At 42.6% G+C, this 18,588-nt stretch overlaps 1 protein-coding gene across 5 annotated transcripts in view; it reads left to right on the forward strand.

The window, feature by feature from the left end:
• The window catches only part of LOC137871330 (unconventional myosin-VI-like), a 94,795-nt gene extending 77,522 nt beyond the window's left edge, over window positions 1-17,273 (forward strand). Inside the window, exons 28-36 of one of the 5 annotated variants that reach the window (XM_068709110.1) lie at window positions 1,897-2,057; window positions 3,235-3,273; window positions 4,894-4,929; window positions 5,846-5,884; window positions 7,569-7,672; window positions 10,553-10,684; window positions 12,158-12,184; window positions 14,238-14,456; window positions 15,390-17,273. In XM_068709110.1, the coding sequence (XP_068565211.1) occupies window positions 1,897-2,057; window positions 3,235-3,273; window positions 4,894-4,929; window positions 5,846-5,884; window positions 7,569-7,672; window positions 10,553-10,684; window positions 12,158-12,184; window positions 14,238-14,456; window positions 15,390-15,589 (957 nt within the window). In that variant the 3' untranslated portion in view covers window positions 15,590-17,273. The remainder of the gene's footprint in view (window positions 1-1,896; window positions 2,058-3,234; window positions 3,274-4,893; window positions 4,930-5,845; window positions 5,885-7,568; window positions 7,673-10,552; window positions 10,685-12,157; window positions 12,185-14,237; window positions 14,457-15,389) is intronic. The other 4 variants (XM_068709111.1, XM_068709112.1, XM_068709113.1 and 1 more) reach the window with 4 other exon arrangements.
• Window positions 17,274-18,588: the final 1,315 nt, after the last annotated feature.

Genomic DNA, 18,588 nt, shown 5'->3' on the forward strand with positions numbered 1-18,588 from the left:
ACCATGTTTGTTCTACTGTCAACCACCACTCATCTCTAGAAACTGGGAATCACTTTGATCTACATGTAAACACAGGTTTTTAGATTCTCATCTCTTGATGTCCATCCTAAATCCACGTCCTCAAATCTTCTTACAAATCGTTTGACATCGTACATCCATGGGAGATAACCCTGTATGTTTTAAATAGTGAGAATTTACCAAATGTAAACAATGTGTTGTTTTATCCCTCAGCTAACTAGTCTTTGACTAATGCGGGGGGCTTTAAACCCCCCTCCAGAGTAGCAGGACTCTGTTTTGCAGATGCAACATTCTTGCTTTCCAATGCCAACATGTTGTGTTTGTATGGCGGAGCAGAGAGACGGCGGGTTTCACGGTTCTCTGGGTTTCATGTTTATCGTCCAGCCCATCTGTTGGCGTGGCTGAGGCCCGGTTCCAGTGGATCCCCGGGGGGACGCCGACCCGGCCGGATCAGGTGCAGATTTTAGTGGCGAGCGGCGGCCGTTTGGATCAAAGCTGCTGGCCGGCGTCCCGGAGCCCCCGAGGCTGCGTTTCCATACAAACCTCACGCACCTCCACCAGCTTCAGAGTTATGGAACATCAAAAACAAACGCTTATTTCTCCAGGTTTAGTTTTGACTGTGGGGGACAGGAAGTAGACCTGACAGGTCTGGATGGTTCTCAATGTAATAAAGCATTCGCTGCTTTATAAGCCAACAGTATCAAGTCAGTTCTCTGACAGACAGGAAGTCGGTGTAGTCCAGTAGACCTTAGCACTGGACCGATGTGGTTTTAGTACAGCTTTAATCGACCTGTGAAGACACCGTTACAATAGTCGAGTCTACTTTAGATCGATATATTGACAAGTTCTTCCAAATGAGACTCAAGTCCTAACAAACAATGAATGACTTCATTTAGATGGACATAATGGATCAAATATATACATACATTTGAAAAATACTAGGAGGAAAAAAAGAAAAGAAAAAGCCTTTCACTCATTGAGATACGTTTTAGTTTTGACTTCTACAATGTTTACTTCAAACCAAGAAGGAGTCTGTTAGTGAAGGTGAGGTTGTCAGTAAGTAAGGACCCTAGTTATGTGGTTATATGGTTATATAGTTCTATGGTTATGTGGTTATATGGATATTTGGTTATATAAACCGGTGTATCGTCTGCATATTGATTGAAACTTATTTTGTTGCTTTCCTTAATGTATTAGTAATAATATGTGTAATGTAGTAAAAACCGTCAGTTTAGGAGTTTCACAAAACTTGTCAAAGTCACATGACGGGTGATGATGTCATGTTGCAAATCACAGGTTTTTACTGCAGAGTATTAAGAAAAAGAAAACATATAAAGTCTCAAGTGTGTCCAGATGTGTGAAGTCTAATAAATATAAATAAAGTTTGAAAAATAAAAACAATCTGGAGAAGACAGAAGTGAGACCTCTGTAAGCTACATTAGCTACACTAGCTATATTAGCTACATTAGCTACATTAGCTGTGTTGCAGCACAGTGACCAGCCAATCACAGCCCACATTGAAACAAAACAGCGTGTTGTTGTTTTGGGACGGAACAGTTTGTGATACAGTACAGCTGCAAACACCTACACTTTGGGGGACATCTGCATCTGTAAACAGCTGTCTTGTAGAACAGTCTCACTCCTGACAGAGCTGTCAGATTTATTTAAGAGACAACGTTTGTAAAGTGAACCGAGGACGCAGCAGCCGGGTCTCACCGGTGGATCCGGCTGATATATTTCACACCTGCAGATGGTAGACGGTCCTTCTCCGACACTTCCAGCACGTGAACATATGTCGGCGGCGGCGGAGGCAACGACTCTCCAGGTGGTGCAGCAGGCAGTTAAAAACCAACTCTTTTTTTTTTTTATGTGGTTCAGGTGGAGATGGAGCTGCAGCTGCAGGCGGAGCGGGAGGAGGACGCGTCTCGGCAGACCGTCCTGGAGCAGGAGAGGAGGGACAGGGAGCTGGCGCTGAGGATCGCCCAGAGCGAGTCGGAGCTCATCCCAGAGGAGGTGCAGAACGACGCCGGCCTGCGCAGGTAACCCAGCTTTCGTGTTGTGACGCTTTGAGGCGGTCGTAGTGAGCCGTTCCCAAGGTGGGTGTTAGAACCCTGCAACGGGTCAAAGGTTCTCCGCTGTAGGAGATGTGGGAACTGAATTTGAGCTCTGTTGTAGTTGGTTTCTTGTCTTTAATGCATGATGAACACACTTATACTGTTCTTATAGCACTCTTTAACCCTCTGAACCTCAAAACCAGCAGGCGGGAAGGAAAAGCATGTTTTCTTTGTAGACAGTTGGCAAAAACTCCGACAGTCGCCTCATGTAAGACGAACATCAGAAACAGCAGCCGAAACTAAGCTTAGAATTGTGATATTTCACCTAAAACATTTTACTCTACATGCGTCATTTAAAACCTCGTCACAAATAAAACGTTCACTTTAACCAGATTGTGTAAAAAACATTAAACTGTGAACTCCTCAGTGAAACTATGACGTCATGATGGATTCATCTGAGACCAACAGTCATGTGACCAGAAATCAGAGAAACTCTGACTGAACTTTAGGAAGTTTTTCCCAACATTAGTAACACTTGTAGACACTTGGAAACATGTTGGATATAAAGATCCATTGTTTTCCAATTTTTGTAAAATAAAGAAATTCAGCTTGCGTTTCTTTCTTCTTTTTAATGATTGATGTAATCATAACTGTGTTATTCTGCACTAAAGACATGTTCTAGTTCTCTCTACTTCTACTCATGATGGTTCTGTTTCCACAGAGGAGCAAAAACAGCTGGAGGTTCAGAGGGTTAAGTACAGTTATAAGCACTCATAACGATCATTTCAAAATCATTTTATGAAGACTTCTGAGGTCAAGTATCTTAATACTTGCAGTGCAAATGGAGAGTTAACTCTTTGTGTTCTGCTCTCTCACGGTCCGGTGTGTCTGCTGTGATGTTTGACTCTCAGTGTGTTCAACATTGACTCGCTGTGGAAATCAAAAGAAACACTGAATGTTTCATGATGCAGAAGCGAGAGAAAACAAACTGTCGGTGACGCATCGCCGTCTGACGGGTTGTAGAGCAGTCACTTCTTTTTCTTCTTCTCCAGGAGTTCTTCTCAACAGCTTCCTGTCACTGTGGTTTAAAGCCGTCTGCAGGATCAGTCCTCTCCATGTTTAACCATCTTCTTCTTCTTTGTTTTGTTTTTTTCCCTCCCAGTAACGGCTCCTCAGTTCCATCGTCCCCAGAGAGAGCAGCGTAAGACCCGGCGATTCATTTAGCCCTTTAATTTAACCCCCGATCCCACAATCCCCCCCTTCAACCCATAACAAACCCTGCATGCTGTAACAATCCGCCAGCCGAGCACACACCCCGAATCCAACTGTTCGATAGAAGGCACTCTTGTTTCTTCCATCTTTAGTCTAACCAGAAGAACCTTTAATTCTCCAATGTTTTTAATTTATCACAGCGACATTGATTGAGACCAGAAACCTGATCCGGCCCGTTTTTATCAAACTTGTGAGGAGAAATCTCTAAAGAGCAGAATAATCATATGACTCAATCTCACTTCTAGCAAAGCGTGGGAGTGACCTTTAAAGACAACTCTGTAATTTATATGTTTGACATTTAGCCCGCATGCATGTGCTATAAATAGATGTTCATTCCTAAGAATAAATAACAGCAAGTTGAGTTCATTAGCATGAAAACAAACTGTGGCTCGGTTCAAAACTCTCTGAAGTTGTATTGCTTCAGTCTCACCTGGTCTGACCAGTAGTTTACGTTCAGATTTATTCCCGTTATGACCAACAGATACACAGGAAAATACTGCAAAACTAAAAACATTTAAAGGCTTTATGTTTAACTACGTGAGTAAATAAATCTGAATATTTAAACAATTATCTAAAAAGAAACACAAGGTGATGAAAACATTAAAAAGAAAAACTTCTCTACTTGTGCTTCAGTTACAGTTTGATCTATTAAACCAAAGATTAACATTTCAATTGGTTTATTCAAAAGAAGTAAAACAATAAGTAAGAACATAATTATTCTTATTTTATTGAAACAATGATAATATTCTGTACTAATTGAAGCACATACACAACAGATATTAGTGATGCAAATAAATAAGAACTTAAAATGAAAATATTAAATGACAACTACATTTAAAGAAATACACACGCAGATTTAAAGTGGTTTAGAAAAGTTCAGTTTGTCAATAAACCATTTAGAATATTATATGGAAGCAGTTTGCATGTCAGTTGTTTCAGGCCTCCTGATAACTGAAACTGTTCTTGTAATAACAAGATGCGGCCACGGAGGGCGCTGTTCAGCAAAGACTTAAATACGTTAAGAGCAGCTTAACACTGCTTTAGTTTGAACAACCCTGTCATAAAAGGACTTTACTCTTTAAAGTGTAATCAGTTACTATTTTACCTCTCTGTATGTTAATACTCAGTGAAATCCTTTATAATTTCAGAAAAAGAAAATATAGATTTTGTGGAAACAATAAAATATGATTAGCAAGCAGCCTTTGATCAAATGAATAAATATGAAATTGTAGAAAAGAAAACCAATCTGAGGCAGGGAGGAGAGTTCATCAGAGAAACGATATTAATAACAATTCATATTTTAATTCATAACTTAATAACAGATCTACATGAATCAGATTTTGTTCGATGCAAAACATTATCCAACGTTAGAGATCAAAGCAGTTATTTAGTTTCCTACTTTAATCTTCTGACGATGTTCCAGCTCTTTGATAAATGCGGGTCGTCTCTGATCAGAGAAGAACAATCACCTTCCCTCCTCATGATTTACTTTTTGTTTGAATGGTTCAGTGTCGCTCCGTCTCATAATCCTACGATCTTCTGTTTGCAGCTCCGCTGGAACCACAGTGCTCAAGAGCTTGACCATGTAGGTTTACCTGTCAGTGCGCCGTCAGGGACCAGACCTGTGCTTTGAGCTTTACGTAGAGAGTCTCTCCTGACATCTGGTCACCGGTTCAGCGCTGCGTCCTGACACCTTCCAAGTTCTCCGCGTTGTAACTTCTTGTTTTAACTCATGAGATGTTAGGACAGACTCTCTTCATGTGGGACATTCAAACCATTTAAAGACGTCAGAAGAACAGACTGTTACCGTGAAGATAACTTCTCCATGTTCTTGTTTCCTCTTTCTTTCTTTTCTTCATCCTCCTCTTCCTCTTTTCTCTCCTTCACCTTCATCAAGACTCCTTTTAATAATCACCTGTTCATGCTACTTAAAGCTTTTGTGTCATTTGTTTTTGGAGGAAAAGTAATTCAAGTCCACGAAGTGACTTAAGTGCATTAACTCAAGAAAGACACTTAAAGTCTAAAAGTATTTATCTATTTGATTGATTCTCATTTATTTATTCATTTATTTATTAATGTATTCATTTATTTATTCATTTATTTATGTATTCATTTATTTATTCATTTATTTATTCACCATTTTTTTCTCAAAACATAATTTCTGTTGCAAATTATCAGATTTCTACTTTCTTCTTGTCGACTATTGAACTTTCTTTTCTCACATTTTCTGTTTCTTCTTCTTCTGTTTCTTCTTCTTGTTTCTTCTTCTTTTTCTTCTTCTTCTTCTCTTTCTTCTTCATCACACTCTTCTTATTCACACTCATATATTCTTCTGTTGCTCCTTTCCTTCTCTTCCCTCCTAAAGCCTCCTCTTCATCTCCTTCTTCCTCATGTCATCCACTATGAGTATTTCTGTGCAGTACTTTGTATACTTGGTTGTAAAAAACGTCCTCATCCAACGTTTCACTAACATTTAAAATCGCTGACGTCGTGCTTTTTAGGGAGGAAATGGCGAAAGAAATGACCGAGCTGCTGGCGAGGTGGGTACAAACCGATCAGACCGGATGGATCTCGACTCAATCCATCGCCTCAATCCTCCAGATCTTTGATCGCATGAGATGCAGAAATCCTCTGAACGTTGATGTTCTTCATGATCTTGATCTAATTGAAGAGTTGTGATCAGGGTTGATTCCCTCAGAACACTTTGATGTCCGCCGCAGGTTCCTCATGGTGTTCTTCTTTATTTTAATGCACCTGCAGACGTTTGCAGGGTGAACAATGTTGTTCCTTTTAATCCTTTTAATTCAATTTTATAATTGATCAATAATCCTCAATACGCACTTCCTGCTGCGCTGTTTCACGTTCAGTAGAAAACACGACTGAGGTTGAAGTAGTCTGATCTGCTTCTGACTTCTGGATGTTTCACGGTGAAAGAAAACTAAATGGTTAAAACGGAACAAGTTTGTGTTTCAACTCTAGATTTAAGGAGATTATAATCTGTTTAGAGCTCGTGTTAGGAAATCAAACTGCTCATAATTCATCTCTAATATCTATCTGAAAACACATGTTTATCACCTAAACTACATTTTACAGATTACACGTGAACACATCACGATAATGTTATAATCTACCTTCAGCCAGTTCTCATGTTCACTGAGCAGAGCCTGAAGGCATCACGATGTAACTGAAGTGAACCTCCGTTGGTTAGCCGTTAGCGGTGCTGCTAACGCTACTAGCTCTCCTCTGATTGGTTGTTTACACTGAAACATGATCAGAGACTAGAACCACATGTTCTACTGAATACTGAAGGAGAACTTACGGTTCACCACTAACCAATATTGATCTTTTTGTTATTAAATCCTCTCAGACTTTGTTTTTAGTGCCGCTGTAGATTAGAATGACGGTAGCTCGTCACGTTTACCTCGTGCTAATCTCCCGTAGCGCTGTAGAGCTGAGATATTTTTAACCCTTTAACATCCAGTGAACCGGAAGCCTCGGTCACGCTGCCCTCTTCTCCTCAGATTACTGCCGCGAATGAGTGATGTCATCCCCCTCGCCCCGGAGACACCCAATAGGATTAGAGAACCAGCGGGGTCCCGCCTCCCAATTTCCCCGGTGTTCTTAATCCCGGTCACGGATTAAAAAGGCGCTATTTTGACTCCTGGCGACTGAAACAGCATGCATTTTAACAATGACCTCAAACCCTCTGTAGTTCTATTGTGGCCATCTTTTTTTTTTCTTCTTTCACTACGACGCTGCTAATCTGACTCCCCGTTTGTTCCTCGCTTTCACCTCAACGTCTGCCACCAATGTTAATACTGTTGTATTAAATCTGTCGTCTTTGTTCCTCTCAGGTCGGGTGGAGTTTACTGTAAGAGGAACTACTTTTTAGCTGCCTTTAACAACACATAACTGACGTAAAAATTTAAAATAGCTAACAGGATTAATAGTGTTTGAGTCAGTAGGTGTCAAACTATAACATTGGGCATTAAATCAAATTACACTATTTATTATAATAGTTATTTGTTGTACTTCTATCTGTAAACTTCACCCATCTAGTTCTTAATAAGTTAAAAGATAACTTGCAAATCCTTGAAGCGAATGACCTCGTCCTCTTACGTTCCCCTTGCTGCCGTTTGTTTTTCTTCCCACAATTCAAAGCTGGTAGGATATTTGTTTGCTGACTTTTCCGCCGTCGTCCCTTGTCTTGTTTTCCCGTGTTAGAGGTCCACAGGTCCAGGCCACCAAGGCTGCTGCCGGGGCCAAGAAGTACGAGCTGAGCAAGTGGAAGTACGCCGAGCTGCGGGACGCCATCAATACCTCGTGTGGTGAGTGTGTCACCGAGTCATCGCCGACGAATACAGGCCGCTTTTACACCTCTGTTCACTTATTGTCGCTCTTTAAACGGGCCCGTTTGAACACTGTGGTCCAGAGGGATATTGGTCAGAATGACATGGAATTCATCATTTTTCTTGGTCCCCAGAGGAAGGTTTCAAATACCTTTGCTGACAACATGACCTTTGCTGTTGCACCACTATTAAGTCAACATTTTCCCTTGACGCTCCATGACAAATTGTCTCTCAATAGCCATAGTTCTATTAACTTTGTTATGACAGTTCATTGTCCCCAGAAGATGAGTCCTAAGAACTCAGAGTCTCACTGCTTGACCTTTCTCCCGAGCCAAATTGTAAGCTCTGCAGGTTTGATATTTAATAATCTTATCTTGAAATTATCATGTTGGAGGTCATTATTGCTCCCCAGAGGATGAACCTGTTTGATCCCTATGATCTATGATTTGATCAACTTCAAGTTTACCAACTTAGACATGTTGAAAAACTAAAACTACAAACTAAAAAATTTGATTTCCTCAGAAGATTAACTAACATCAGAACAAAATTCTCACTTGTTCGCATGACATATCAAAATCTGAGCATATTCATGCTTCCCAGAGGACGAACCCTTTGATTTTGGGCTCTTTGTAAACTTTCCTCGAGCACCACTCTCAAGTGAAAATGTCAACTTTGTCCACAAGATATCTCCACATATAACAGGGAGGTTGTTATGAAACATACCGATCACACTCCTGCTCCCCAGAGGATGAACTGGTTCAGTGTGAACGACCCACAATAACCTCTGATCAGGTCCAAACTTTCGGTCCATGACATGGTATCTTGAAAAACAAATGACCAGACCTCCTTCAAATTTGCTATGTATATTCTTGATCACCAGAGGTTGATCCCCAGAGCGTTAACCCTTTAATTTTGGGCCACTCATTAATTATCTTGTCCTCCAGTAAAAAGCTTCACTTTGTACATCACGATATCTAACTGGCAGTTAGCCATGAAACTTGTTGATCACATTCCTGCTCCACAGAGGATGAACCGGCGTTTCATGTTTTCACCCTCACACTGTAAGGCCATTAAAATGTCTAAATCACGAGTATTTGAGCCTCGTTTCCCACCAAACGGACCGCTGTGACAGAAATACCTGCTTCACTTTCATTTTCTGTGAACTCTGCCTCGTTTTATGGACACTTCTCTCACGTGGGAGTGAATCGCCGCTCGAGCGGAGAACGACTCTTTGGACAAAATAAAACTCACCGTGATGATACGGCAGATGTATTGCTTTCAAAGTAAATATGACAATACCTGATCGAGTCATCGTGACATAGAACCACTCAACCTTTGTACTGACATTTAGAAAGTAGACGAAGGTCTCATCCAGAGCAGCGCAAAGGTGCTAAATGTAGCATTTTACTGTTATTGAGTCGTTTTGTATCATCAGGCATAAAACAACCCTGACGTTTACATGTATGACAACTACTGGATGGATCGTCATTCAATTTCAGACGTTCATGTTTCCCTCTGGATGAATTTGGGCCATTTTGTTTTGTACGATTTTAGAGACGCTGGTTGTTGCAGATCTTTGTAGCTTTGGACAGAGTCAGGCTAGATTGTTCCAGTCTTTATGCTAAGCTAACTAGCCGTCGGCCTGTGGCCAAGTCAACCCCGATAGTGGATGTGTTCATATATTCCCGCCTTCTGGGGGCAGATAATGATTTGATAATGGAGGCAGAGAGAATACATCCACCTCTTCCTCCTGCTTCGCCCTCATAAGGTGGAGCTCAACCGTCCTCATCCTCACCGCTGGAAGCGTGAAGGACGAGGAGGGAAGCGAGTGTGTGTGTGGAGAAGCTGACGCGCACACACACACACACACACACACACACACACACACACACACACACACACACACACACACACACACACACACACACCTCGCCTCCCAGACAGACGGGCAGATTGAATACTGATGTGATGATCTGCAGAGTGAAAGGTAACAGAGCGACGACGGGGTTGTTGACATCTGGTCTTTGTCCTGCAGTGGTTTCTGCTCTCAACGCTAACATTGAACATTGTGAAGTTGTTTGGTTTTTATTTTAGGATTCATATTTTGTCTGCCTCCAGAAGTGTTTGTGTTCAGGTTACCTAAGCACTTAGTGTGCGCTAAGCTTCTCACTGTTCACCGTTGGACGATGCTTTGGATGTTTAATATGATCTGAATCATCCTGATGAAGCCTCTTCTCTCACACACACACACACACACACACACACACACACACACACACACACACACACACTGATTTACTTGTAAAGATATTAACGGTTGTTGTGGCAGTTTTGGAGAGGAAATTAACAAAAGTCAATATACCTGTTGGTAATCATGTTGTGAGGCTCATCATGAACAGTGTGATCTACTCTGTACTCTTTCCTGTGTAAGGAAGCGTGAAAACATGGATATCAATGTTCTCAATTGTTATTTATTAAAAGTAATTGTATCGGCAGCAATGCAAACTACAGGTATTTATACCTTTCTGTCGTTCCTGGATCCATTTTTTTTTTTTTGAGTAGCTCAGCTAATTTAGAAAAATAGAAATTGTGATGCATTAAAGATACATGTAATTACACATATTTGAGTCAAATTGGTGTGAGGTTGATGTGGAGTTCTGCAGGAATGATCCTAAAGCCAGACGTGAGTCAGCGTTTTTACACTTCCTGTTCTCTTGTGTGTTTTTGGTTGGATGTATGAAATACATACATTGATTTTAACGTAATGAGGGACTATCTCACCTTAAGTACACACTGAGTCCTAAAGCTCCGTCCCTGACGTCCGTCCCTGATGACGTCTTCCCGTTTGTTCTCCCGCAGACATCGAGCTGCTGGCCGCCTGCAGAGAGGAGTTCCACCGCCGGCTCAAAGTTTACCACGCCTGGAAGTCAAAGAACAAGAAGAGGAACACGGAGACGGAGCAGCGGGCGCCCAAATCTGTCACCGACTACGGTACGACGTCACCACGTCACCATGTCTCTACGTCACTATTACATTACGTCTCTACGTCACTACGTCACCACGTCATCGTGTCTCTACGTCACTGTGTCACTACGTCACCATGTCTCTACGTCACTATTTCATTACGTCTCTACGTCACTACGTCACCACGTCATCGTGTCTCTACGTCACTGTGTCACTACGTCACCATGTCTCTACGTCACTATTTCATTACGTCTCTACGTCACTACGTCACCACGTCATCGTGTCTCTACGTCACTGTGTCACTACGTCACCATGTCTCTACGTCACCATGTCACCTCGTCACTACGTCACCATGTCTCTGCGTCACTATGTCACCATGTCTCTACGTCACTACGTCACCATGTCTCTACGTCACTACGTCACTACTGTGAGGGTTAACCATAGAGTATTTCGTCAGAACCGGACCACCAGCAGGCTCTGATGTTCTCTATAAGTACCCGCTCATATTCTAGCTTAGTTTAGTTTAGTGTATCTTTCTTTCTTTTCTTTTTTTCTTTCTTTTTTTTGTATCGTATCTTTCTTTTCCTTTTTTTTCGTATCTCTCTTTTCTTTTCTCTTTTCTTTTCGTACCTTTCTTTTCCTTTCTTTCTGTTCTCTCTTTTCTGTTCTTGTTGTTTTGTTTCTTTCTGTTCTCTCATCTTTCCTCTCCTCATGGTTGAGGAAGTGGCTCATGCATCGTGTCACAGACATGTGACTACACACACACACACACACACACACACACACACACACACACACACACGTCTCTCTTTGAAGTCTTGAACGTGGACGTTTAAAGTATGAACTCTGCCCGGTGACCCGAACTTGTCGCTCAGACGTGAGGAACAAAGCGACTCTCACCTCTCCGCACGTCGTCATGACGACAGAGAGCTCTATGTTGGGAGCCGTCCATTGTGCTCACACTGCTGATTGGACCACACACACACACACACACTTTTATCCTGCATCGCTCTGCTTCCATCTGACGGATACATGTGTTCATACCTGAGGTGTGAACCTTCCAACCGTCTGTCCGGTCTTATACGGCTTTTTGTCCGTCGCCATCTTGTTTTTTTTGCTACCAGTGAACAGGAAGTGACCATATCTGGACTGAGGAGTGACGTAGAGACGGCGTATACGTCTCTGGTAGAGACCTGTCAATCACCGTGTAGCCCCGCCCCTAAAGCATCTGTTCAAGAATGTACTGAGCGCTCGTGTTACTTTCAGAAGTTTGTTGCTTGATTTTCACGTTTTTCCTCATATTTACTTCTCTGAAGTAGAACTTTAAACACGCTGAAGAGTAAATATTCTGCAGATGTAAAACACATTTCATTTCATGTTGTCTCATCTCGTGATGACTAACCCCACGATGACGTCATCATCTGTCATTAACGGCGTCCGATTCGTCGTCTCACTTTGTTGCATCACTTCCTGTCTGTAAATCCTGACATGTACTTTCAGATCGTGCTCCTCCTGTGAACAAAGCATGTAAGTGTTCCACCAGTGTGTGACGCCGACTAACAGCAGAGCTACCTCCACCCCCATCACCTCCACCTCCACCTTATTAACCCTAACCCCCCCCCCCCCCTAACTGGGATCACTGGTTTCTTCTGGTTTGTGCTGCTCAGCTTGATGAAGTTTCAGGTGGAGGAGGTGGTGGTGGTGGTGGTGGATGGGGTTTCCACGGCAACCGCTGCCTTTCTATTGAGACGTGTGTTGAAGAAATTATCTGAGCGATTTTTTTATTTATTTTTTTTTGAGTCTGGAAGTCGTCGATTTTCAACCTCGTGATGAAGAGACGAGGTGACGAGGTGACGAGGTGACGAGGTGACTTCCTCCTCCCTCCTTATTCAAACTCCCAAGCAGGGAGTTCTCGGGGGGGGGGGTAGCATCACGTTTACAGGAGTGTGACGGGAGGAAGAGGAGAGACGTTGTACGGTTGTTGGTGTGAAGGACGGAGCTGCTGGGAGATTAAATGTTTGATGTTTGAATCTGGAAAGAAAATGAACAAATTTAATGTTTTATTCACAATTAATGTTGTTCAGAAAAAGCCTCATAAAGATTGTTTAGACTCATGAAGCACAGATTAATGTAACTATTAACGAGCCAAACTCATTCATCTCTATCCAAGCATTCAAAACCATAAATAATAATATTAATAATAATAATAGTAATAATAATAATAGTAGTAATGATAATAATAATAATAATAATAGTAATGATAATAATAATAGTAATAATAATAATAATAATAGTAGTAATGATAATAGTAATAATACTAGCAATAATAATAGTAATATTAATAGTAATATTAATAATGATAATAATAATAGTAATAATGAGGATTTCAGGCCTCAAGTCAAATGTCACGTCTGTCTAGTAAATCCCGTTACAGTCTGAGTTGCAGCTCTTCTTCGTTGGTAGCGGCGGGTCGGTTCTCCTCGTGAAAGAAGGGTTCTCTTGTTTCCATCACCACCAGCTGCTTCATGGACTAAATGAACAGAGAACATCTTCAACCAGCTGGACTAATACAGAAACAAGTGAATCTGTTCTGCACATTCCTAGATTTTAAAACTGAAACACGACTTATTAAAACGAGCTTCTTTGTTTAACGACGCGCTTCTGTAGATCCTTATTCCATGTAGAAAAAAAAGCAAATAACAATAACGATGATGATGATGATGATGATGATGATGATGATGATGTGTTTTATGTTTCATGAGAATGCAAACCCCTCCATGAACATCTGGCACGCTTCATGTCTCTGCTGCATCGTTTAAACCAGATCAGCAGAGCGGGGCTCAGTGTTTACATGCAGGAGGAGGAGGAGGAGGAGGAGGAGGAGGAGGAGGAGGAGGTGGAGGAGGAGGAGGAGGAGGAGCATGCTGGTGCTGACCAGGATTCTTTGTTCCATGTTGTTATTATTTTGCAGCCATATTCCTGTTTTAATCTGTTCTCTATTAACAGTTCAAATGTCTAATAATCCCACGCTGTGAGGAGGCGGAGCTCGTTTTGAGGCAGCGAGTCTCGAAAAATACATTTTAAGACTTTTTAAATCCTAAACCAAACTAAACCAAAGCACACGGTGTTCAGTGAGCTTTAAAGGTGCTGGTCGTCTTCATGCTAAGCTAAGCTAACTGCTCACAGGCTCTGGATTCATAGCTACTGGATGGATTTGTTTGTTGATACTTATATTATATAGTATTTATTATAAAGTTTTCCATCTCTGGAAACAAGCTGAACTTCTTCAAATTCTAACACAAATGAATGTAGAAGTAAAAGAAACTAGAACTTCCAACTATCTGACGTCACTGGAACACAACATTTCAGGTTTGAATTGTACTCTGAACACACTTCTTACTCCTACTTGTACTCCTACTTGTACTTTGTCTCCCTGTGGAGGACAGGTTGATGAACAGGAATAAGGCTGAAGGGTTTCCTCCTCCTCTGCTGCACGTAAACATGGCCGCTGACTCCTGCTGTCATTTGGGGGTCAAGACGTCTCACGGTTTTGTTTTGTTTTTTTGCATCCGATGAACAGCCCAGCAGAACCCGGCCCCGCCCATCCCGGCCCGGCAGTACGAGGTGGCGATGAACCGGCAGCAGCGCTACTTCCGCATCCCGTTCATCCGGCCGGGCGACCAGTACAAAGACCCCCAGAACAAGAAGAAGGGCTGGTGGTACGCCCACTTCGACGGGCCCTGGATCGCCCGGCAGATGGAGCTGCACCCGGACAAGCACCCCATCGTCCTGGTGGCAGGTCAGTGAGGATCAACGGTAGTAAACGGAGGGAGGGAGGGAGGGAAGTCCATGCGCTGACAGAAAGACATCAAAAGTGCCATTTTAATAAACTTTATGCAGCACATTCATCATCGTCAGCATCATAACGAAGGAGAGACCCAGAGGCTCTGTGTTTTCGACGTCTCGCACGACTCATCGATCGGGGTTGGTGAAAACATTCCCTCGAGGACGGCAGAGTTCAGCTGCTGTCGGCTCTCATCAGGACACGGCGCTGAGCGTATTGATTCATGTCACGTGACGTACTTCATGTGAGGGGAGAGAGAGAGAGAGAGAGAGAGAGAGAGAGAGAGGGAGAGAGGGGGAGAGAGGGAGAGGGAGAGAGGGGGAGAGAGAGAGAGAGGGAGAGAGAGAGAGAGAGAGAGAGAGAGAGAGGACGACGTGGAGTTCTCTGCATATTATATCTGCTCCAGTTTCATAACCCCACCAGTGAAACGCGGGTTTATTCTTTATTATTATTTATTAGAGAACATGGTGAACTCGTGCTCCGTTAGTGCTGCTGTAGATGTGTGATTGACGGCCCGAGGTCAAAGATCACGTCGGCGTTGTTCCCGTCGTTCCTCTCCGAGCGTCCCGGCCGTCTGTTGAGGAACCGTTGAGAGGAGCTCTTCCTGCGCTGGGGTAGCTTGTGTTTGGGTGACTAACTGCCTCGTAGAACCGTTAGCGGTGTTCGCTGAATGTAAATGACTGTCGGTGTGTTCTGCTGCTGCTCTTTATTCAGAATAAACAGCGGAAGTCCAACAAGCGTCTGCTGCTTCAGATGTGAAGGCCGTAGAACTTCTCCTTCACCTCATCACTCGTCACAATGTCTGTGAGCTGTACCCTATTCACTGGAGCATAGAGCGACGGTAGCCATCATCTTCACCTCCTCACATGTTGCTCTTCCGTCCTCCAGGGAAGGACGACATGGAGATGTGCGAGCTGAGCCTGGAGGAGACGGGTCTCTCCAGGAAGAGAGGAGCGGAGATCCTCCCCCGTCAGTTCGAGGAGATCTGGGACCGCTGCGGTGGGACCCTGTACCTCCGCACCGCCATCGAGAGCCGGCAGGCGCGACCCACCTACGCCACGGCCATGCTGCAGAGCGTGCTCAAGTAGTTCTGTGGGGGAGGGGGGAGGGGCTTCTGTGTGGAGGGGGAGGGGCTTCTACACTTTTAAAAACAAAGGGACAAACGCACCAGCTACCTAAACGCAGAGTGAGCGAAACCGCCAACGAGTCCTCTCTGCTGTCCTTCTGTTTGTCCTCTGATGGCGTCTTTTTCTTTCTCTCGGTTCTTCACATCGGGGACGGGGCGACGTTTTGAACCGTGTGCAGAACAACCCTACTAAGTTATCACATCCACGGAGTTCTGTTCTGTCTTAACTACGAGGCCTTACTGCTGCTTTAACATGGTTTTAAACGCCACAAGTAGGACTTTTATTTAGTGTGTGTGTGTGTCCCCCCCCCCCCTCCACAGAAAGGTGACCTCTCTGTAATTATGCATTCCTGATGGTGACGCTGACGTCTCTCTGGTGTGTTGCTTCCTCCTCTAACAGCTGCCCGGTGATCCCTCTTTAAAGCTGCCGTCTCCACGCGCTTCTTACAGGGCGGAGTCAAATCAAACACTTGCACAAGGAGCCGTCAGCGCGAGAGACTGCACTCCCAATTCAGTCCAATATTACTTCAGAGACACTTCTCTCCCTTTGTTGTCTTTCCAACCGAATGTAAGCGGAGACCTGGTGGATTTGTCCGTGTGGTGATTCCTCTGTTCTCCTGGCTGTGTGAGATGTAATGTGTGACGCTAATGAGATGAAAGAAAAGGTCCAAACTTTTGAGTAATTCAGCTCACTGATGATGATTATTATGATTATTATGATTATTATTATTGTTTGTCTGCGTTTATTAAGCAAAGCAGAACATGTGAAATAATTATGCAACTCCTCGCAGGCTGTTTGAGACCAGATCAGTGCTGCAAAAAGAAATGAAATAATATCTGAACCATCTTCTCAAATTTGATCTTTTTACACAAACGCAGTGATTCCATGTTGTTCGCTGCGACTGATCTGATGTTTCAGGATATCGTTTGATCTCAGAAGTGTTTGAAATCTCATTAACGTGTTGAACTGGAACACGAACGTCTTCTGTGTCTCTGCTCCGACACGGATGTTTCAACTGGAACGTTTATTTATGGAGGGAGCGAGAAGCAATAACTCAAAGTGGGCGGAGAGGGAGAGGCGACCCTCTAAAGACAATCTGCTGTGATGTCACACCTTCACTCACCTGAGGCTGCCGAGTTTGTTCCGGAGCGTTCTACTCCTCGTGACGCTCTGCTCTGCACAACGGAGACTCGGGTCGTCTGACCTCCTCTTGTTGAAGCGGCGTTAACATGCAGGAAAGAGCTCCGGACCGATCAGCCAGATAACAGAGAAAGGACTTGATGCTCTTCAGGTCAAAACGCGTCTAGACGTCTTAAAGAGAGAGAGTCTAGTTCCCTGCTTCAGGTGATGCAACCTGTCACCATCGGTTCGCTTAGTCTGACCAGAAGCAGTGACTTCCTGTCTGTTAATGCTGACTTTTAAAGGGGCCACGTTCTCATCTTTGCCCACGATTAAGACCTCAGTATTTGTTTTTAACACCCGAGTGATGAACTTTAAATGTGCGCCCTCTCTAATGTGTCATGAAGATGTTTCTCCTCCACACGCTACAATCGTTCCTCCTGGGGGAGCGCTGCCTTTGTCCATCGTCTCTTTTCTAACGCTGATCTCTAACGGATGAATAAAAAGAAAAGCATTCCACGTTTCACTCGCCTCTCGACTCGTCCTTTCACCTCACGATGAACGATGAATGAAGAACACGCCGTCTCTTCTTCAACACACTTTGTATTGTCAACTATTAGGTTGTGACGACTGAACATTGAAATGACACATTTAACACTTTAAATAGGAAAAATCCAAATGACAGAAAAGCAGCGATACACATTAGTAAATCTGTTTTGTCTATTTACATGAAATATACAAGATAAGGTGACGATATTAGAGATCTATCGACTCTCAACATGTGACCATGTGTAGTCCGACACACAGATACCTGCTGCAAGGCTGCTTCTTCCCTTCCACATCTGAGAGCTTTGATCCCATGTTTCCTACACAAACACAAGAGGCAGCATACGTTTGTACAAAAACAGTCCACGATGAAGAGCTCCTCTTCGTCGCCGCTGCAGACGGACGTCCTAAAGGAGAAAGTCCTCTGACGTTTGTCCCGAAGGCTCTTCAGCGTCGTCGTCTGATTCTTAGCTGTGAGGCGGCGACGAGTCCCGAGTCATTGAGTCTGAACGAGAGACAGATTCATTAAAAAGATCTGTTTATTAGACGTGGAGACCAAAGTCATAGTTTCACATTCCAGAAAATGCCATAAGAAGTTGTAATATAAAATATTATATACAAGATAAATAAGTCATAATACAGTATATCAAACATTTTCAAAAGAATCTGTATATAATCTCAGACGTCATAGTTTAGTCATGAAGACATTCATGAAAACAAGTATTGTATGTCATTAAAAAGTTGTCTTATAGTATGGCATAACAATTTTATGGATAAAAAACATACCTTGTATGTCATTAAAATCATAGTATAGTATGTCACAAAAACTTCCTAGTATTTGATGTTTTCATGGAATATTAAATGACATCCTAGTTTTTCCATAAAAGAGTCACAGTGTTGTACGTCGTTTAAAATGGTCATAAAATCATTATGGTATAGTATGTCATAAAAATTACATAAAAACGTCATCGTATGATATGTCTTTAAAAAAAACCAAAGTATGTCATTAAAAATGATGAAAACAGTGTAGTATTTACTGAACTATGTCTATATGAAGTTTTAATGACACTGACGTCATTAAAAGTGACATGCTATACTATGTTATACAAACTTATGATATACTGTACTATGACTTTTTATGAAATACTATCCAAGCGGTTTTTATTAACGTTTTAATGTCATACTATAACGTTTTAATAACATACCAAAACGTTTTAATAACATACTATAATGTTTTGATAACATACTATAACGTTTTAATAACATACTATAACGTTTTGATAACATACTACAAT

This window comes from Cebidichthys violaceus, unplaced genomic scaffold, assembly GCF_023349555.1.
Source record: "Cebidichthys violaceus isolate CVI_PGR_0920_01 unplaced genomic scaffold, fCebVio1.0.p SCAF_14, whole genome shotgun sequence".
NCBI classification, from domain to species: Eukaryota; Metazoa; Chordata; class Actinopteri; order Perciformes; family Stichaeidae; genus Cebidichthys; species Cebidichthys violaceus.